We start from the raw sequence: 23751 nt of genomic DNA on the forward strand, positions 1-23751 counted from the left end.
AAGTGGAATGTAAAAAGCTCAGTGTACTGAAAATGTTGTTTGTCCTTTGCACCATGTAGCTGTCAATCACTCGAGGAAGCATTTTTAAATTACTTGACACACCTATTGCGTGTTCTGCATAGTGTTCTTATGCAGTTTTGGTCTTACTGGCGTAATCTGGAATCACCTTGTACATCCCCAAAGCAATGGATCCAATACCATGATTGTTCTACTGGATCATTCAGTTTGTTTTCATGATTTGCAAATTAGGTTAACTGCAAAAATACTTTTAACATGTTGAAAAAGAGAACGAAAAATAATGCACAGATCCAAACCCCACCCCCCAACCTCCAAAGGTTTTAATCTTAAATTGTATTCTATATTGGCAGTTGCTGACATAATTTTTCCTTAATTAACCTTGACCTCCACTATCTGTAGCATAGTATAGCAGGCGTGCTTTAAAAAGGCCTGCTTGCTTCTTCAAACCTTAAATGAATAACTTTAGAAAGTGATTAGGTGAATTTAATGAACCAGGCTATTCTGATTGTTAGACCAAGGTGAACTGTGTTTAATTAATTACTTACAGTAGCAAATATTCGCTTCATCCCGTGTGTTCACAGACGTGTGTGTGTGTGTGAGTCACGCTTTGTATCTGATCATGTGTGATTGATGGATGTGTTTGTAGGTGCAGCTGTCCTGCAAAAACCATTAGTGCAACCTATTGTCAATGATGATGAGCTTTAGAAACTCTTTTAATCTGGACAATTATGCCACCATCATCTTTAATCTTTCAGGTCCGTGCACACCTTTTAATATGTCCTTTTACTCCTTTAAGTGTTCCACACTAACACACATCCAATTAGCTACACCGTTTCTCCTCTCTGAATGACCACATGCATCTATCTGTCCAACTCTCTCTGCTAATGGTAATGACAGTTGTGTGTTTGTGAGTGTGTATCCATGCTTTCCTGCAATTGCAAATGCATTTACATTTGCCTGCATGAGCCGTGGTATGTCCTAACACATAGCTTAGGCAGACAATCAACTATTTCCTGATCTACAGCCAAATGACAGTTAGCTCATTAAGATGTAGTAGTAGTAATGAGTGTTGTTCTAATTTAGCATGAAGCCAGATAAGTCCCATGTTGCTGTTTATGACCTTCACGTTTTTTCTTCTTCTTTTTTTCAATTATTTTTGAGTGACTGTAATGGCCTCAAGCAAAGAATGAATGACAAACTATTTTCTGTAATTAAAGGGACAGGTTTGATTTTTTATTAGAATTCCGGACATTAACATTTAAAACTGTCCCTTGAATGTGAAATGGAGATTAATTTAAAATGAAAACAAACCAAAAAAATGTGTTTTTCCCCCTCTAATGTTACAGTAGAACATCGTTTAAGACCAAATATTTAGTCTAAATGCACGAAAACAAATTTAAATAACAAACCTCAGGAGTCGTTTTGTAATACTTTCTTGGCTTTCCCCATATCTTATTTCACTTGTTGTTAGTTTTATTGGAGTCATACTCCTTTCAGCCCCTACTTTTACTTTTAAGGTAAACATTCTTTTGAGATTTAAGCATAGATATTGAGTTTGGCTTGTCTAAACCCTTCAAATTCTTTCTACCAATTAAATCATTTATTTTGGTACATAAACTTGCTGCATGATGGATTCTAGAGCTGTCCCGACTAGTCAACATAGTCGACGTCATCGATGACGTAAATCCGTCGACGAGCACAACATCCCGTCGACGGTTAATGAAGGGTTAATAAAATATATGCGTGGAAAGTTCAGAATGTCGGACGCATGGTATGCAAGCGGGAAAAGCGGCAAAAAGCCAAAAAAAAGCACACCACAGTCCAAAACATTGACTTATTTTTAAAGAAACAAAGGAGGATACACTGTTGTGTCCTGTCTCTTCAATGCCAAGCTTGGCTGCACGTCGGCCGTGAATGATAACGACAGGAGATTGTAAGTCCATCTAACTAACAAATGACATGTTTTATTGAAGTTGCTAAGCCTGTCGCGATATGCAATGAGTCAGTTTATCGCATGATAAATAAAAATGAGGGCGGTCATTTTCACGGCTGCCTGTTATCGCTGCGCGTGCATGCACACATTTGTGCGTGCGTGCTGATGGCATATGAGACTAAGTTCTTTTCTCTCATCAACATGCTGTAGAATTAAAGTTCAGACTTACAAAATAAGAAAACACATCTATATTAAACACTATATACGTTAGCATTACTACATTGAGGTGAATGGGGAAAAAAGACGACCTACTTTAGCCGGTGTTCTCTATAAAACAGGCAGCCTTCTCCAAAACTTGCAGTTAAAAGGTGACACTTCAAACATGAAAAATCGCTGGTTAACAGCATTTGCAAAAAAAAAAAAATATATATATATATATGTATTACTGACACCAAATGCAATGACATAGTGCTTTTTTTTTGCGGAGTGTAAAGTTTAAATTAGCGGTTTAGCGAACGTACTTCCGGCGAACATTTCAAAATAAAAGCATGTCATGTTCTTCATATACGGTAATATAAATAACGATTTCTAGAGTTAATCCCACATACTTCAGATTCTACACTAAGAATACCTTTAAAATTACACCCTTTATGAAAATTCTGATTGGCAATGAATAATTATTATAATACTATTATATATAGTACTACAGTATACTATAATATTGATGCTAGGTATTTTTTTAAGAATTGTTTTGAATTATGTTGGAAAGGTGAAGTCAGTGTTCTGAATATGTTTACATTCCATTCTTTTGCACAAGTTAATTCTATCAACATTTGAACTCATTGTTTATTGTGATTTATTATTGTTATTTATCTGTTTATTTGTACTTTAATAAAGAATTTAAGGGTTACAAAATGTTTTGTGAATTGATAAGCGGCAAAAAAAATTTCATTGCTAAATTTTTATTTTTAAAAATTAAAAAAAAATTTTTTTTTTTTTTGTTTAAATTATAAGATTAGTCGACTAATCGTAAAAATAGTCGGCTGACTAATCGGGAGAAAATTTGTCGTTTGGGACAGCCCTATTGGATTCCCTAAACATTCTGGCCTTATAGTTCTTTAATCACAGACAAAATATTTATGTAGACTTCTGAGTAATTATTTTTGCTGCCTTCTTGTGTTGCATCAATGACAATTAATGAGATGCCTCAGAAGAAAGCATGCAAGCCCAAACCATAACATAACTTCAACGGAATTTCTTGGATGAACAGAGTACAGGATGATCATGAAGGAAACCTGCTTATTTTCTGGTTTAAAAAAAAGAGTTCCTATTGCATGTATATATGATAAATTAACATTCCTTTGTCCGAAAGTCAATTCTTCCTGCAGACATACGTCTGAATTAAGGTGCTAAGGAATCCAATTAACGGTAAACATCATTCCTTAGGGTGATGTTCTACTCACAGTAAAGAAAGCCCTCTTGTGTACTGCATACTACTAGTTAACACACTAAGGTTGAATTACATGTGTACCTACTGTGGTGGTTGATTGTTCATGCAGAAGTGACATTGAAGTTGTGTCTCAATTCGGCAGTACAGATCAGTTCTGATTGCCGCAGTGCAGTTTAAAATGGTTCATCTTGATCTACTTTCCACCGTGGGCTATGTAGGCGTCTTCATAGCAGGGGGACAGCATGCAGCTTGCTAATGAGTTAACTAAGGACGACAAGACACGGTACAAGGCGGACAACAAGATACACACTCTTAATTCCTTTTCTTTTTTTTCTTTAAAATTCAGTTTCCTCTTACTAGTCATTGCATCCATTGTAAAAAGAAAGTAGCAAGTCTTCGTCAGCCAGTGGACAGTAGTGTGTTTGGCAGATGTCTACTTTACATCTCCCAGTAACCCAAGCTGCTGCCATATTTTAGAAGCTTATTCAACAAAATAAAACAAAAAAAGATGCAACAAACTGCGCTGAATCACGCTGTCCCCTGATGGGTCATTTGTTCACGTATTCAATGTTTTCTTTGGTGACGTACTGCCGCTAAACTATAAACGGGATTCACCAAAAATTGGAACGCAATCAAAATTGCCTGTGGCTTCCTTTCAGTAGCCTAACTGAAGAGTTTATGGTGGTACACACTAGAGATGCCCTGTAGTACAGGGACTCTGATCGACCGCAAGTTGGCATCAGTTGCCATCGAGGTGAGGACAGGGACAGGGACGAAATGGAAGGCCAGAATGGCAGTGGAATTGGCTGAGTCACATCGGATGCAAGAGGCACTGGTGGGCACCATTGTGACAGACAGAGCAGGTTTTGGCAACTTTCCAAAGGCCATGATCAGCCAAACCCAAAGGAAAAACATCTAATCCAGGAAGATGTCCAAGCTGATGCAGTTTAAGAGTGAGTGAGCAGAGCGGTGGGACTAGGCAGTAGGGAGCATGGGCACAGTGGGAGGGCACATTGCAACTCAAGATCACCTGGAAAAACATCTTGCGGGCAAATTTCCACCAGGTCCCTTTCCTGGTGCAAGCTTTCTATGACACCCTGCCAATTCTGGCAAACATACATGTCTGGACGAAGAGTCTTAAGTGGTTTGAAAGAGGCTCCTTAGCCTCTTTTCTGTTGCTGCCTAAAGAACCTCGCTGATGGTCACTATGGTTGGTGCTGACAGTAACTATGGTCGGTGCCGTGATCAGGTGCTTAGGGTAATTGCTGAGAGATTAGCCTCAGCCATCAGCACAAGTAAACACCATCGTGCTCCAAGGAAGGTAGTCTCTTTTTATCAAAGCTGGAGAAGAACTGAGAGCATGTTAACCATTTAACAACAGGCCTTCTCCACACAGCATTCAGTTGGCAGTTGCAAGTTCACCTGGGGTTTCCCTAACATATTCCCTAACGCACTCCGAGGCTACAAAATATCTGATATATTGGAACTGATTGTGCCCTGGGAATAGCGCGTTGCGGACGCTACTGAGAGGAAATGCGCCTAGTACTAGGAACTGGTGGAAGGGTGCAGGGATAAAGGCTAGAGAACCTTCAACAAGCCCATCAAAGTCAGCTGCAGGGGTTTTGCAGGGCCGGCCTTGTGCAAAGTGTTAAGTTGCTTGCGCTTCACAGTGGCGAAGAAAAAGAAGGCCATTAAATCAGGGAGAGAAGCCGCAGAGAAGGCTTTGGATTATTAGGGTTAAACCATGGACTGCTACTGGGACACAAGTCAGGACTTGTTTAACCCTGGTTGGGTCACCTGAGCGAAGGTGTATGATGTTCAGCAACCAATGACCCCTGGATTAATTATATGTCTCAGTGCATCAGTGAGAGTTCCTGTACAGATGGTGCATCATAATAAGGAAGATGTGACAGCCAAGGCCTAAACAAGTTAAATAGTTAGATGTCTTTGTTCAACTAGTATGGGAAAGTATTCCTTTTTCTAAAATTGAGAAACTTGACTCCTTGGTGCCCAATTATTTGCAGACTGTTGTAAGTGTTAAAATGGCCAAGTGCCAACGTTTTTTAGATTTGTTGACACCATGGCATTTAAAATGAACGGTTTACCCTTAAATTGATACATTTTTTTTTCAGTTTAACCTTCTTTAAGCTTCAAACGATCAACTGAAATAATCCATTTTAATATTTGTAACTGAACTAGTTTTTGTGAAACGTGAACTTTCCCAACACTGCTTTTCTTGTTTTTATTAATCTGTTTAGAGGGAGTTTGTGAAATCTGGCTGACCAGTGAAGACACTGGAGCCTATGGTCGAGACATAGGGACTGACCTGCCCACTCTCTTGTGGAGGCTGGTGGACGAAATCCCCGAAGGTGCCATGCTCAGACTCGGTATGACCAACCCACCCTATATCCTGGAACACCTAGAGGTATGTCAATTCCCCCCAAATGTTCACGAAGATATATAGTTACCAAGAAATTTTATACGGACTAAATTTTACAGTGGTTAAAGAAATGTATTTATGACTTTTGCGCTTTTCTGTCCTTTTTTTGTGTAGTCCTCTTTTCGACGCATACTGTTATCCCTTTTAGTGGACAAATATTGCTTTGTCTAGATTTAATAAACTAAATGTCTTTCTGTTTTGCTTAGCAAGCAGTATAGCTGCAAACCTCCATTCATTAGTGCAGTTCATTCTCCTCTCTCACTAATGAGTCAATTAAGGACCATTGTGTCCTCTTTAGTAGTCTCATTTTATCAGTCATTATTGCCTTGCCTAATGGAACAATGGACATTGTTATCCACTCTTTCTCCGTTCAGTCTGCTCTTCGCCATGTGTCTTTCAGTCTAATTTACTATCACTGGAATCTCCCAATTTTCACTCTGTCTGTCCATCTTGATATTTCTTTGTTTTTTTTTTTTTTTTGTTTTGTTTTTTTTTATTATCTATTGTGTCTGTCAGTGTCCACAGCATAACCTGTTGTCACAATTTTCTATAGGCAATAGGCTGGCCAACATCTGCTTTCATACAATACATTTATTTTTGGGGAGGCAGAAATCCCCATGAGAAATATTAAATGGAGTATGGGGGTTGAATAGACAAGTGAATCTTATTTGTTGGAAAATTGTGGATGAATCAAAAAAAGAAGATAACTATAAGCCAATCGTGGATGCTCTCGTCAAACAATGTGCCATTTAATTCTTATAAATCAAGTCAGTTGTCAATAATGTCTAGACAGTTAAATGTGGAAACAGAAGAAATAAATCCACCAAAGCTTAAGCCATTTTGTTTGCTATTGTTCTCATTTTTCTTTTTATACCTTCTTTTATAAGAAATATGATTTGGAAAAGTAAATCCAGTTTTGTCGTATAGAATATGAGATACACTTATACATATATGTATACAGTGGTACCTCGATATATGATCGCTTTGACACACAATCTTTTTGACATCCGATGTAAAATTTGACTCGCCATTTGTTTCTTGATCTGACGACGTGCTCGAAATACGATGATTTATGACAGTGCCGCAGTTCCTGCAAGAAGGACTCACGGCAAATTTTCTTGTGAGAGAAATCAACACGGTTTTAAAAAAGGTTAGTGCAGGTGATAAAAACAGGAATAAGGTGACGCTTACTATTGAAATGAAGATGGAAATAATAGAAAAATATGGGCGTGGTGTGCGCCACCATGAACTGGCTCGACAGTACGGCCGTAGAATGCATACGATCTCGAGGGTCGTCCTCCAACCTTCGTTCGCCAGTCTTGATAAGTTAAGGTGACAAATATCATTTTGGTAACATTGCCAAAGACATCTCCAGCTTTATCAGGTTTTCAGTTGTTTATTTCTGAACTTGTGCAACACAACACGCCTACTGTCCGCCGCAGTTGACGCCAATGACACCTGCAAATTAAAAGGGAAAATAAAATCTACCGCACCTATCTCACTCTGTGACGTCAGCCACACGGTGCGTTCAGGTACAGAACCAAAACACATTACACCGTCGCATTAGAACCCGATTCGTTACATTATTACAGGAATTATTATTATACTGTATTATTATTACAATTTTTATTTGTTTTGCTATGTGCAATTGCCATTTGCAATAGTACCAGCAGTATTTATTAAGGATTTAGTGTAGGTTTTGGGCTGCGGAACGAATTAATGAAATTGTAATGTATTCCAATGGGAAATCCTGCTCGACATTCGACCATTTTGACTTACAAACAAGGTCCTGTAATGAATTAACTTCGTATGTAGAGGTACAACTGTATATATTTAATTATTGTAACTATAAAGAATAAAAACGCATATACAATTCAACCTCATTTTTTGATGGGTTTGGACAAGGCCCACCAGAAATAGCAAGTATTTACCGACATGCTATTGATTTAGTAAATCATGTATACTCTGATAATTGCAAATGACACCTTATGTTGACTAAAATAGCTGATCATCTGTCAACATATATTAATTTCCCCCACTGCACATCCTAATAAGGACATTCTCTGCATCATTTTAAGAAGTTAATCGCCTTGCTTATTTTGGTGTCAACTTCTCAAAAAGCCTTGCCTGCCTATCAGACGAGAACTGGTTGTCTTGCTGGCCACTATTCCTCCAGTTACTTGGTGCTTAGAAACATAAATAAATTGGGAGAATGAGAGCGAGAGAGAAATGGGGATTTCATGAAGAAATAAAGGGAGCTCTAACCTGGAAAAGAGAAAAGGAGACAAGGCTTGTCAAGTTCACAACATGAATGCAGTTGAATCAAACAATTAAGGCTGAATGGTTATCATAAACTAAAATGAGGACAGAACTGGGGGCAAAATGGGAATGAAGGCCCGGGGATAGATTTAAGGGGTAAAGATGAGTGAGAACAGAGGTGTGGGATGTAGCAATGGAGGTTTTAATTAACTAGGGGTTAATGGAGGTGGCTAATTGTCCCCCACATGTATAGGTAGGGTTTCTGCTTGGCTACATTACAATTAAAAACCACTCTCCTAATGATAGGGAATAACAATTAACCGATAATTAGAAATATGCTTGGATGACACACTAGCTTTGGCTGTGTGTGTATGTGTGTTTCTTAATAATAATTTCATATGCTACCAACCCGTTTATTGTTAATGTCCATGCATCACATTGAATTATATATTTTTTTCCCCTTCTAATTCCTCAGTCAATTAACCTACATAGGAAAAGATAAGAGTCATCTTCTTCAACTTATCATTGCCTTTTGTTGCGTATGTCCCCCATTTACCCTTTCTCCACTGAACTTACATCCACACTTCACTTCTTGATTTGTTTCCCGCCCACTTCCAAACACCCTTTTTTGACCTACTTGTCAGCATTACATTGTCGAAGTTTCATATAAATTATCTATTCTTTTATTACTATTTTCTGTTTACTTCTAGGGCTGTCAAACGATTAACATTTTTAATCGAGTTAATCACATCTTAAAAATTAATTAATTGTAATTAACCGCAATTCAAACCATCTGTAAAATATGCCATATTTTTCTGTAAATTATTGTTGGAATGGAAAGATATGTCACAAGACGGATATATACATTCAACATACTGTACATAAGTACTGTATTTGTTTATTATAACAATAAATCAACAAGATGGCATTAACATTAACATTCTGTTAAAACGATCCATGGATAGAAAGACTTGTAGTTCTTAAAAGATAAATGTTAGTTATAGAAATTTTATATTAAAACCCCTCTTAATGTTTTCGTTTTAATAAAATTTGTAAAATTTTCAGTCAAAAGGTAAAGTAGAGGCTTGCCATTGTAGATGTCAATAATTACACAATTCTCATGGTGCTAAAACACCAATAAAAATCAGTCGCACCCAAGCGCCAGCAGAGGGCGACAAAACAGCAAAAAACACAAGTAACAAGTGGACATGACACTGTGCTGTCATTTTAATCTGTTTGAGTGCGGCATGTGCGTTAATTGCGTCAAATATTTTAACGTGATTAATTAAAAAGATTAATTACCGCCCGTTAACCCGATAATTTTGACAGCCCTATTTACTTCATGAGAAGGTTATTCGTAGTGTAATCTGTAAACAATCTAGATCAGTGGTTCTTAACCTTGCTAAAGGTACCAAACCCCACTAATTTCACATGTGGATTCATGTGAATAAATTAGATACCGTAATTTCCCGAATATAAGGCGCACCCGTGTATAACGCGCACTTCAAATTTACTTGTAAAATCTAGGGGAAATTATTGTACCCGTTTATAACGCGCACCCTAATTTTAGCGCCAACAAATAGAAGAATACAAGAAAACAGAGCTTTTCTACAGATACAGAAATGTCATTTGACTGACTGGTGAAACACAGCACAAGCATAGCACATTGGTAGTTCAAAACATTACCATAAACTGACAATATTTACTTTGGGGACCTTTCGGGTTTTGTAAAGGGCTATATAAATAAATTTGATTTGATTTGATTTGATTTGATTTAAAGGCTGCTGTATAACTTGCTCGTTTCATTATGATGAATAAATGTTTCTTCCGTGGATTGATACGGTAAAATGAAAGTGAGAACGTAAGTCGGAAATCCGTGAGAGCTCATCGCTGTTGACACGACAGTAACAATAGGAACTATTGTTATTTGGGTTTGAGTTTCCCGAGGGACAGATATAATTGACGGACACAGGAAGTGGAAGTGTGTGTGCTTACGTTTGTTTTGGTCCGAGTTGCGAAGCTGCAATAAACGTTGACTCAAATGAGTTCAAGAAACTAAATTCTGTGCTTTATGAAGAGTGAAAAAAGCAGAATTTAACACAGACGAAATAATTTGGCCGATTAGATTGAAGTATTACCGAAACAAAATGGTGACGTCACGTACCGTAATGGTCGGCAACGGGTCGCCGCATACGCTTCTTCAACACAACGTGGCCGTGTCAATAAAAAAAAAAAATCGGTTTATATATATATACATGAAATATATATATATATATATATATATATATATATATATATATATATATATATATATATTTCTGTCTCCGTGTACCCGTTTATAATGCGCACCATGATTTTACAAGTTGATTTTGGGGGGAAAAAGTGTCGGGAAATTACGGTAATCAACCCATTCTTTTTCAACTTCAAAACTGACACATCTACAGTAAGCTGGAAGCTAATAATTTAGCACATTTCTGTTCAAAATTCTTCTCATTTTGAAAGCATGTTTTATAAACAGGTCAAAATATGAGACCACGCTGCCCATTCCCTCTTACCAAGTGCGAGTCAACCTTCCACTGAGCAAACCAGTTCCTCCTCCTATCAGATCGAGGATTAGCAGTTAAAAGAAATGGATTAAACCTGTAAATTGGGAGAAGACCAGTCCAAAACCTTGTCTAAAAAGCCACTTTGCCTAGATTTAATCAGGGTACGAAAATAGGTCTATGCGTTTCTTTACCTTAGCTGAACCCCTTAGACTTACTAAATGAACCCCTCAGGTTCGATCGAACCCAGGTTAAGAACCACTGATCTAGATATATTACTAACTCACACACACAAAAAAAAATGTTAGTTTGATTTGGCATCAGTTACGTGCAACTCACAATTCATAACCACCCTGCAATTTTCTGGAGACCAGTAAAGGGTGTAGTCTGCTTTTTTTTCCCTTAAAGCGGAAATGTGAACTAAGGTTGGCCATCCATGTTTTTGAATAATATCAATGGCTAAACAATTATAAGCATATTTTCATTATTTGTTTTAACACAACCCTTCCAGATTCTTTGTTTAATCCATAGCAACGCCCTTGACAACGAAAATGCTTTTCTTCGGCAATCTTCGAAAATCTTCGAAAATTACGTCACACCGGGAAGTGCGAGGGAAGTCCGCCATAGAACAGTATTGTTTGTTGCATTGCTTCTCGATAAGATGCCACGGCTGTGTGTGGCAATGTTTTGTTCTCACTCCAACGGAAAGTTGTATGAGTGGCCAAAGGATAGCAGGGCACATAATTGGACATCTTTCGTTCGCACGAAGCGAATGAATTTCACGCAATCATCGAGTAGTATTCTCTGCTGCAAAAACTTCGAAGATGCCTGCTTCCTTAACCAGTCTGCTTAGGATCAAGGATTTGCCAAAAAGTAAGTGTGATATTTGGATAGATGACTGATGACTTTGTCAAAGCAGAGCTGCCAACTGTTGTGGAATGAACAGTATAAGCTAGCGACGTTAGCCGAAAGTTAACTCGTGGCAATCCCCGATCATTGTTGTTGTTGCGTTCGCTAGGTTAAGCGTGTTTAAATTGTGTGTCATCTACGATCTTGTCCGAAAGGGTTAATCCACTGTCAATCGGAAAAGGGGTGTGGATGTGCATATAAGCGGGTCGGCATCGCGGTAATTCACGGTCACGTTGCTGTAAGAGACACACACCGCTGGTGAGTTTGTATTTATTTGTATTTGTATTATGTATTTCCACCTTCATGCTTCAAGCATTGCATTGCATTTGTACGGTTCGGCATTTCTTTCACGGTGATCGCTTTGAAGCCTTCTAGTTTGTGTTTTACGTACGAGAGCCGCTGACAGGTGACAACAACAAGCGTGTTGGTTTTAATGTCTGGCAGCGAATCAGCGAGCGTGCAGGTCACGAAGTGAATCATGGGAAATGTAGTCTCGGGACAACACTGAAGTGGTGCTTTGTAATCTGTTCCCTTGTGTGAAAAAACTACATTTCCTCACGCCATTAGACGCCACTTCCTGCCGAGAGCCCCTAGCTGTGTTCGTACTGTTAGATCCATGTGTTGATAAAGAAACAAAGTTGTCAGCACGTTGTGTGTTCGATACATTTGTAAACAAAAAGCTCATAACAAGACACTATGCACGATCCGTTTAAGAGACGCTGGAGTAGTAGGAGGCGAGGAGGAGATCAGCGAGAAGCAAAACTTCGCGGTCGAATGTGGCGGCAGTCCGTTATTATTTTGTTGTCTTATTGTTGCCACAATAAAGTGGAGAAAGCCATCAACACCTCATCTCCTTCTTTCCCCCCAACGTTTTTATAATATTATTTTATATGCACGAGAGCTGCCGGATCTGCCAAAATGAACATGAAGTCTGATTATTATTTTTTTTAACAATGTCATCAGATAGACAAAAACATAAAACTATGTGCAAATGCCTGCATCTTCAAATCATGAAAATAATAACAGCCTATATTTTACCAATCTCGTAATCTCGATGGGTCTTGTATCCATTTCATTTCAGGTAGTCTAGGCACATTGTTTGCATCATGATTAGCGTCTGGCTAATACATGTTAGGTCCAACATAAGATTCCAAGCTCCTCTTCTTCCTCTTCCTCTTCAAAAACTTGTCTTTCCTCCCTTGCGCTCGATCTATTGCTTATATCGCTGTTTGAATCATTGTTTTAAGGGCTTTGTATGGCGGCCGTATGTATGGAGCTGCCATCGCTGTTCCCGGTGTGACGTATCACTTCCGGGTTCGTCCTCTTTCAGGCTCGAACTTTGGAAACGCGATTATTTTGTCAAATATACAACATATAAATTATTTTTTTCATGCTTTATTTGTTGGACAATGTTTAATTACTTTGATTGTGACCCTATTTGCCATGTTATGAAATTACTTCACATTTCTGCTTTAATCAGCCCCTGCACTGCCCCTTGAACAGAATATAAAGTATAATAAATAAAATTGTGTAATGATTTTGTTATATTTACTGCTTATTATTCTGTGGTTATTCCCACTCTTTCTCATTAACAATGTAGAGCAGAACCTCCAGAACCTACAGTGGTAAAACTAATGAACAACTTTTCATTACATCTGATTGCATATTTGTGCAATATCTCTCAGTTGCGCTAAGACTAAAATGTTATAATGCTCACTGTAAACACAATAAGTTTTTTATTTTTTATTTTGTCCTTTGTTAGAGGTACTTACATCCTCCCTCTGCCTTAACACACATACATTTATGGCAGTTAAGAGTTGTCAGTTAACTATCTCTCCTGGGCTATAAATTCTTACTTTTTTTCCTCCTAATTGCAGTGCATTTTGTCCAATCTCTTTTCTACCGCGTTTAACATGACAGTGGTAATCACAGCAATAAGAATGGTTTGATGATGAAGGCCAAAAGTCGATCCAGCCGTCATGGTTAGTGAAGGCCAAATTATACCCTGTTTCCTTTTCATTTTCAAAACAGCAGCATTTATACTGTAAAGCAGAATCAGAGTAAAAGGCTGTGATTGAAACTGAAAATGCTAAGTAACCTCTTCACTTCCCCCAAAAAGTTCGGCCCTCCAAGTGCACTCACAGCCATTTTTCTGTGCCTCATCTTCTTGTGACACCTCAGAACATACAATTTCCTCTCACGTGCTGCCTGCTTTTTTTATTTTATTTTTTTTAATTTTTTATATATATTTTTTTCTCAGACAACCTCAGTACCATTTGCTGATTGGAGCAGTTACAGGCTGAGTTGCCTCTCAAGGTCCTCTGCTCTCTGACATTTTACTTGATTGCATTGAGCAATCAGTATTTCGTTTTAGAGTAATTCTAAATAAAATACAATATTTTTGTGCCTCCCTTTTTTTCTTTTTATACACTCATATTTTAGGCATTCATCCTGCTGTCCATTGAACCATCTACTATTACGTTGCTAAATGGCTATCAAAGGTTCTCCGGGTTATCTTTTGATCGTGTAAGGATTCTATGCTTTGCACACGACGATACCTGTGCAGCTGCTTTTGCAAACCTGCATGTGATTGAATTGAGCATGCTAGCAGCAAATGAGGTGTGAAAGTAGCCTCGTACGTAGCAATCAGCCAGGCTAAGATGAATGAAATTGCTTTTGTCCATTAAACATCCTTCTCAAAGCTCTTCTGAGTTTGACCAAAGAGCCATTAGATATGCTATTCACATGTTCCACACTGAGCGATGTGTAGTACTGGAGTTCTCATTACTGTGTAATTGCAAAGGGATTTTTTTTAGACGTTGTTTTGCTTTACTTAACAAAACGATCTACTATTTCATAGCATTCCGTCAAATGAATACCAATGCAACACATTTTCCACTGAATGCTAAGAACAAAATATGAGCTGTTCAGCAGATGAAATAATAATATCTTACAAGCATAAAACATTTACCTTTGCTAAAGACCTTAACATGCATACAGCAAGAATGCATTTTCTTCAAATCTGATACTAAATAGACATTATGGGTGTGCCATCTTAGGCACGCCACGATTCGATTCGATTACAATTCAGGGTGCTATGATTCGATTATTGAACGATGATCATGGTATTGACGATGATCACGATTATCACGATTATCACTATGTCGTACATTACTAATTAATACAGTAGCCAAACAAGTTTATGTCCATTATTTATTTAAAATATCCTAATGATTCAACAGGAATGATGGAAACATGCCCATACAACAAAAAGCTGCCCTCAAGCTGCTTTTTTATTTTATTTTTTTTTTTACAAGAAAGTGCAAAAACTTTAACCATTTTAAAGGGAGTACTTATTTCTCTCAACAATACAATAACATTTACACAAGGTGGAATGAATTCCACATTTTCTGGAAACAAAGTGTTTGTAGAAACAATACTTCTTTAAACCAATATACTTTGTTTTCACAGATTTCTGTACTATTTTGCATGTTTGTAGCGTTACCGCTGTACTTAACCAAGGGTTTATACGTTCTGCATATGAAATACATGTTACCGAATTAGCTAATTAGCTTTGCATTCGGCGCTAACTATTAACATCTCAAAAACAACAACAATAAAGGCTTAACAGTACAAGAGGGTTCTTGTACTCACCTCTTATAGATGCACGCGGGTCTTAGCAACCCACTCAGGACATTTTTCACTTGAAATGCCTTAAAACTACTGCTGGACATCTAAAGGAGCAAGAAACTATCTCTCTTCCGCTTTTGCTCTAAAAAAATAACTTGCGCACAAAAGCGCGACCACCTGTCTCATACACCAATTTATTTTCCAGTCTTTTAAAAAGGAGCAAATCTCTCTCTCAGTAACCAGCAGCATCCATCATAACGTGCGTGCTCCCGTTAACGGTGCCCGGGCGGCAGTCTTGAATTTCTCTCTGCTACGAGTGGCTGCCAGAAAATTATGAGGGAAAAATCATCTTTTTTTAACCTATATGAATCGTAATCGAATCGTCACGTGTCGAATCACGATGCATGTAATAATTGATTTTTTTGGAACTCCTCTTATATATATATATATATATATATATATATGTTTTTTTTTTTTTTTTTACCCCTCAGCATCGTGTTGCTACTCTTTTAAACTGTCCTGTTCAGCTGTTTGACACAGAGAATGGAAGTCCAAGTGTCCGGATGGTCTGAACAGTTTTAATGTTTCACATTGAGAGTATGACATACTTCCATTGTGATCATTCAACATAACTTGTTTATTATGATAAAGCAGCAAACAGGAAGGGGTTATGGTTAGCCCAGCCTATCCCTCCTCCCGCAGCCCAGCAAAGGAGCCATCGTCACCCCCCCGGGATCCAGGGTGGTCCCCCGGGCCACCCGCGCCCCCATCAACCGGCCTTCAGGGATGGAGGAAGCATCGTGTTGCTTCCCAACCAGATTGTGTTTAATCATTGTGGGCATACACCTAAAACAGTCGGTCCAGTCTATATAGAACTTTATTCAGGAAGTTACACATGAATACTGTAATCAAAAGACTTCCTTGCATAATCTTATGTTTTAATTAGGGCTGTCAAAATTATTGCGTTAACGCGCGGTAATTAATTTTTTAAATTAATCACGTTAAAATATTTAACGCAATTAACGCACATGTCCCGCTCAGACAGTATTCTGCCTTTTGGTAAGTTTTACAGCAGGCTTTTTGTGCTGTCTAACAGCGAACTCTTGTGGTCGCTTTGCGACATGGTTTATTTTTTTTCTTGCCGGTTCAGTATGGCTGCACGACGTCTCGGGCTGACGCCTACGTTGTAATGTTGTGCTTATGTGATCCTTGGACAAAATTTGTCCGTAATTATGGTTGTTGTAAAGAATGTACATATTATGTTAGTAAGCAAAATGTTCTATTTTTTGTATGAGACGCTTTTTGTTTATGTTTAGTGAACCTGTATAGCGTGCTAAGCTAACGTTGTTGCTAATGCAATGCTTGTGTACTTTTTGTTGTTGTAGTTTTACGACGGTCTAAAGAGGACAATGGTTTGAGGCAATTTTATTAATAAATCAGATGAAAAAGGGAGAAATCTGATTATTAAGGCGTCGTTCACTAGCTGTCTAGCTTTGGAAAAAGTAGACGCTTCGGAGTGAGGACAGCATAGACAGATTTAAATGACAGTAGAGTGAAATGCCCACTACAGTCCTTATGTACCGTATGTTGAATGTATGGGTTTTCCCATTGGCAGTGTATCAAATACTTGTTCTCCCCACTGTATATATCCATCTTGTGTCTTATCTTTCCATTCCAACAATTTATTTTACAGAATATATATATAATTTACAGAAAAATATGGCATATTTTATAGATGGTTTGAATTGTGATTAATTGCGATTAATTACGATTAATTAATTTTTAAGCTGTAATAAACTCGATTAAACATTTTAATCGTTTGACAGCCCTAGTTTTAATTAATGGCTTATGTTATATGTGTATTGTAGAATAGCTGTTTTGTTTCTATTTTATTAATTCATTTTTTAATTACTTGTTTTTATACATATTGTTTAAATGGACCTATGTTTCTCAGACCTTTCAAAACAACTTTCTCTTTGGCCCAAAACTAAAAAATATAGTATTAATGACATGTGTGACCAGTAACATTTCGTTTTTTTTTTTGTTTTGTTTTGTTTTTTTTCTGACAAACTCATTCACGGTTAAATCCACTAGTTGGGTAATGCAAAGAGTTGGTTTGCCAAGGGAAAATACAACAAGAAAAAGATGGTGGAGGCGGAAGATGTGTGGACTCTGTGGAGCGGGTTATAATTGGGGTAGCACGAAAACTTTACAGCACTTGCGAACAATGGCGAAAAGGAGAATAAGTGACTACTTTCCAACAAACCCCGGCACTGTTTCAATAGAGGCTGACAGGGGGAATAAGTCCGACTCAGGGGTTCGACACACGGGAGGCGATGAGCGATGGCGAAATTCGAAAGTCATCGCTAGACATGTGCCGATTACAGGTTTCAAGGTATACCGTTGTATGGAAACGTCAATTTTCAGCCATACCATCCCTAAGGTATTAGCTATTTATGTCCCAAAAATGCAGGAAGAAATCCCTCGCCTGCAGCTGCAAGGCTCAACCCTTCTCCAACGGTTGTTGCTAAGTGTCAGTGAGTCAGCTGTGCTACACGTTGGCTGGAGGAGGTGAACCCCCTCACCGCCCCCCTATCGAAGAAAACGAAATCGCTGTAATGGGAATACTTCAGCTACAGAAAAGTTGCAGACATTTAGAGTATGAGGGCCAACCGACATGTAAAATATGTTTGCGGAGGGTGGCTGCCAAGGAATCAATACCTCCAATATGATTTTGCATTTATACATACAAAATTAATGGTTAGTAAACATTGTCATGAACGTTTCCCACCAGCTACGAGAGTTAAATCCAGCATGATTAGTATGTCTAGCAGTGGTAAAATACGGTGTTTTTTTTCTCTCAGGCAACTGTCTGTGTTAAGAAAGCCAGTGTGTGTGTATAATGTAAATATGATACGAGTCAGACACACGTGCTTTTTATGGAAAAAAAATTCCATAATTTTTGTTCTGATGATAATAATGTTGAGCTGTGTCTGTGGGTTTAGGGTCACCTAAAGGACTGATGGAGAAAATATTATGTGACCCGAAGTGAATTAGCACATTATGCCATGTGATAAATTCAATTCGGGTCAAAGGGCGGAATGATGGGGGAAAATATTACATTATGCCTTTGTGATGTATGATTGCTTCTGTGACATAGATTTTAACAACTTCTATTGTTTTTCACCTTGTTCCCATAGTTAGGAGATGTACCTGAGTAGGGAATCTCACGAGATAACTTGTTTTGCACCATAGTACGCGCTTGAGTCCCATAAGTTAGGAGGGAATCTCACGAGATAACTTGTTTTGCACTCACAATATTTACCGTGGGAACACCACATCTGTTACCGGACAGCACAACCTGGGAACCACGCAAGGAAAAGCCCCTTTTTCGAAGGGCTGAACCAAAAGTAGCTTTGTCATTGGACGGGGCCGCGCCATCTGGGAGCGGAGGTTGGCCGTCTCCGCCCCCGTGTGGCGCGTCCCTACAAAAACAGGACATTTCCGGGCGACCCGTGAAGTCCGCCAGCGGATCGCTGTGCTTTGTTCCTTTGCCGCTTTACCAGAGCGTTGGCTCCCGCTCATTTGTCACGGTAAGCGATTTTCATTGCTAAGGGACATTTCGTTTTGCTGTAACGGTAACGCGGGGATTCTGGGGTTGACAAACTCAAATCTAGCGTCATTGTTGACATTTGTTGATACTTGTTTGCTTGCTCTTGTGGGATTGTAATCAATAAATCTCATTTATTCTGCATTTTCTAATCAATAAACATTGTCTATTGAGCAAAAGTGTGCCTCTTACTGATTCACCGCGAACCTGGAAATTTCGGAAAACAAGGACCATTTATTTTGATTTTTTTTAGATTTTTTTTAGATTTTTTTTTTTTAATTTGAACATAACGTTATACTTATGTTCCCATTTGCTAATACGTTTTGAAAAATAAAACTCAGTGGATTGTTCAGTGGATTTTTTTTTTCTAACCCAGATAACTCAAAGTAACGCATTTTAGAGCTGTAATTGCAATACCGTGATACCGTAAAACCGTGATATTTTGGTTTAAGGTTATCATACCGTCAGAATATCATACCGCACATGCCTCGTCATCGCCATTTAACTGACCTAGCTGTTTACTGGTCGATGTCAAAACTGATAAATAACAAAATATAGATTCCTAAGTTTGTAGTTTACATTGATTCTAAACGTATTTATTGTTTAAACAGTGAACATTCGAGGAAAACTTTGCATGTCGATTTATAGTGTGCGCCCTGAATCTTCTGCTTGCGCCCCCCCAAATTGTAAGTTATGGGCCTCGTAAAAAATGTTAGTCTGAAGCCATGACTCCATACCCATTTTGCGTAAATTTACATTTACTACAATCTTTACATGTACCAGACAATGTAGTCATGTTGTTAAATGTTTGCAGTGAGATCCCAAATAACATGGTGTCCTACATTGACACAAATCTAGAAGGTTATATACCAATTTTGTAGTCATATGAGCATGTGCGTTTACAAATACAGCATAACTATCACCCTCATCTCTCACCTTCACACTGAGACAAGCACACGAGCAAACTACTTGAGCACACACTAGGACACCTCCCTTTCGAGACCATTTTCTTTTTAATGAAGCCTTTGGGGGCCTCTTCACATTAGCAGCTTAATGTAGCATTGTGGCTGAGACCCCACACCAAATGAAGCCCCACTATAAAACTGTTCTCATATCCGTCTGAATTATGACCCCTGCCTTCCTGCCTTGTCGTTTCTTTTCTGAATGATGGTCATTAGTGTTGAGGTTTTCTGCAGACAATGTTAGTTAAAGGGACCCACGGATAGACAGACATTGAAACCCCTCTCGATCTTTTCATTTTTATAAAATTTGTAACATTAGTTTAACTAGTAGGTCGCCATTGTTGTTGACGTCGCAGGGCGGTGATGTCACGTGGTTACACTGCCAGGCTTCCATAATGTTACTCTGGCAACATAAACATGTCATCTGTTCAACCCTTTTAAGTTGAACACGAGAGGAACATTAATGAGCATGACAGCACTGTTGATATTTCAGAGAACCAGCAGCAAAAGCAAAATGAACAGGAAAGACTGAATGAGACGAGAGGAGAGTAGGGAAAAAAATAAGTTTTTGTGCAAAATGTGCTACACCGGCGAAAGGTGCTACAAGAGGCAAAGTTGAAAGTTATCGTGTGCTTTCAGGTTGTTTTGTTTAGATGCATACAGACAAAACATACTAAAGATGCCTTAAGAAAATACTTAAATGTATTAATATCAAATAAGGGTTTAAATATGCTACATGACTAATTTGGTCAACAGATCAACAATCTGCCTTAAAACTGCAACAAGAAAACACAATGCTTAAAAGTATGAGAGGGAAACACATGCAAAATGTATTTCGAGGTAATGAAAAGGTAAGAAAAGACTCAATAAAAACACAAATAGTTAGTATTCGCCACTTTTAATCGTTGAGAGCATGTGTTGGATGTCTCGCTGCGTAGATGGTAAAAGGTAGAAGGTAGTAAACTGGTGGTATTCGTCAATTGACAGTGACAATCAACGTCAACACTCCGAGTGTCCATTGCGCACTTATGACAGATGTCATTAAATGTCGTCCAACAAATTGTATCACTAACTCCATTTATGTGCAGCTCGGATCTTTTACATCCATTCAAAAGTGAGATAATATGCCGGATGGCACAAAATGGCATGTGTCATAAGCATTCATTAATGATCATGGCAGTGTCATTTTATAATTATGATGGTCTTATGACAGTCTTATGACACTACTATCCAATAAAGTGTTATCAAATATCATAACTAGCAATTAATGAAACAACTTGAACAGTAATTGAAGAAATAATTAGCACAGAACATGAATTTTTTATTGTTGTTTACATCTGTAGCTCTGCAATCCATGCTAAGAGGCATGTTGGACAACAACAGTGTTGACAGCAGGTGGCAGCAAAGGGTGACTATCTTCCCCAGGGGAGCAGTGATGGTCAAATGAATTTTCTTGAAGCTTTGCATCCAATTAGTTCAAAGCTTCATGGTGGTTCATTTGGTCCTATGATGCCGCTGTCTAATAAAGTGTTACTGCTTTATATCTTTTGGTGTAAATACCCTATAATACAGTGAGGACAGCTGCGGCTTATAGTCCACTGCGTTTAATCTATGAACAAATGCTGTGTTCGTGTCAAATTTGGTGGGTGGCGGCTTATAGTCGGGTGCGTCTTATAGTACAAATATTACGGTCCAAAGATATTGTATGATATATGAAGATATGGCAATATTTTATGTGTCTCTAATAACACATTTCAGTAAAAGAGAACAATTGTGGCTTATTACAGCCTACAAGTCTTTAAAGTCCGAGGTTCTCTTCAAGGTTATTTTTGGAAGCAAATTTTCAAATATTTTCAATGTGATTCTACTCAACTATGAGCTTAAAAAAAAAAAACTATCCGAAGAGAGTATTAGGTGAACAAAGACTATAGTGGGTTGCCGTTCGTCTAATGTTATAACAGTCACAGAATATCTTGCTAATGTGCAGCTGTTTCCTTTTGCTCCACCTCACTAAACACTGTAGATGAAGGCAGAGGCGTGCCCCATGCTTCAGAGCAGTTCTCTGCAGACACCTTTCTTCTTCTTCTCGAAAGTGTTTTAATTGGCTTGCTTTTTTTTTCTCTTTGCTGTCGCTAGTTTTTGTTTCATCATGCTGAGAATGTGGCTAAACTCATGGTATACTATTTCATATTAGCCTTAAACTTGAGCAAGTAAAAAGTGAAACAAATATGCTCACTTTTGAAGTAATATTTACTCGACCAAGTCTCTGGTGTCAATCTGTTCTCACAGTTCAGAGAAATAAATAAATAAATAACGATAAAATTAATCAAATATACAATATTCGGCTTTGCATTCATCACACTTGCAGTGCAGAAGAATGACTTTTGCCTACATGATTTTTTTTTTGTCTTACCTGACGACCGCATTGTCAGATTACACGACATTGTGTCATGATGTCGCAATGTGTCTGGGAAAGGACAAGTTGTTACACTACGAGACGATAGCCTGCCTATCACATACTGCCGCGGAGAGCAGAGTCCGACATCTGACGTCGTCGGGAGGCGGGACACACGGATGTCAATCAGTAATGGCAACGGAGGCACTTCGTATCATGTAGTGACGGTCGTCTGCTCTGCTCAGATCAACACATTCGCCATTTTACAAGACAGGAAAAACGTTTTTCAATGTTTACTTTGTCTCTACGGGTGGAGGAACACAATTGTGTGATCCGCATGCAATGTTTAAGTGTCACAGGGCCCGTTTACATGGTGAGGCTGCCACACCAAACGGTAACAATTGTACTATGGATTGGCTTCACGTTCTCACTGTGACGGTGAAAACGGAAAGCAAAAACGCAAGCTTTTGATTCTGGCCTCCAAAGTGGGATGATTCTGTTGCATGGCTTGTTCTGCTGCCGTGTAAATGAAAAATGCATCGGACTCTCTTGCTCCGAAGACATCACCTCATGGCACACAACATTTTGGGCATGCGCAGTCGGTACTAATGGCTTTAGTTACCTCATCAATTGATACTGTATGTCGTAGCATTAAACTGTCGGTTTTCAGTTAAAAATTGTTCCTGGTTGAACCACAAAAATCAATGACTTCTGTCGATATTTTTGTTATGACGCTGCCGACCATAATTGTAATTGCATTTTTTCCTCTTCACTAAATTAGACTAGTTTTCCACTGTTGTGCCACATCGTCAGATCAGTCAATAATCGCAGGTGACAGTGACGTCGCATTGCTTCAAGCATTTTTTTTGTTTGTGTGTGTGTAATTCATGTATTATAACTGCAGTGTGAGTTGCTGAATGCTGGCATTATCCTCCAGGGGAAATCAAGTGCAATCCTTGAGATGTATAATATCATAAGAAGCTCGGTTTCTCTCGAATGCTGCTGAATGTCGTTTCCACCAACTGGGATTTGACTTATTATCCTGGGAACAGATTGTACAAGACGTTTTCCCTCAGACTCCCCTGGGTGTACCCGCTTAATACAACTTGTGGGTTTGTTTTGATATGTGAGGAACATTCCATGTCTGGTGTGTCACATAACCTCACCCAAAACCATCAACCAGTACACTCAAAAAGAGATCCTGTGGCGGCTGGATCTTTTACAGAACCTGCTGACAATGCCCTGAGAATCCCAAAAACGTGTCCGAAAAGAACGCCGTGCTAGTGTAAAAATCCTTGTCGCTCAAACTGACACCACATAATATTTATTTACAGTGGGGCAAATAAGTATTTAGTCAACCACCAATTGTGAAAGTTCTCCTACTTTAAAAGATTAGAGAGGCCTGTAATTGTCAACATGGGTAAACCTCAACCATGAGAGACAGAACGTGGAAAAAAAAACAGAAAATCACATTGTTTGATTTTTAAAGAATTTATTTCCAAATTAGAGTGGAAAATACGTATTTGGTCACCTACAAACAAGCAAGATTTCTGGCTGTCAAAGAGGTCTAACTTCTTCTAACGAGGTCTAATGAGGCTCCAC

General features: G+C 38.4%; 1 protein-coding gene across 1 annotated transcript in view; it reads left to right on the forward strand.

The window, feature by feature from the left end:
* cdkal1 (CDK5 regulatory subunit associated protein 1-like 1) overlaps nt 1-23751 on the forward strand; it is a 400412-nt gene that overhangs the window by 207557 nt on the left and 169104 nt on the right. Inside the window, exon 9 of the mRNA XM_057834194.1 lies at nt 5660-5826. Within this exon, the coding sequence (XP_057690177.1) occupies nt 5660-5826 (167 nt within the window). The remainder of the gene's footprint in view (nt 1-5659; nt 5827-23751) is intronic.

The sequence above is a fragment of the Corythoichthys intestinalis genome, chromosome 4, assembly GCF_030265065.1.
Source record: "Corythoichthys intestinalis isolate RoL2023-P3 chromosome 4, ASM3026506v1, whole genome shotgun sequence".
In the NCBI taxonomy this organism is placed as follows: domain Eukaryota; kingdom Metazoa; phylum Chordata; class Actinopteri; order Syngnathiformes; family Syngnathidae; genus Corythoichthys; species Corythoichthys intestinalis.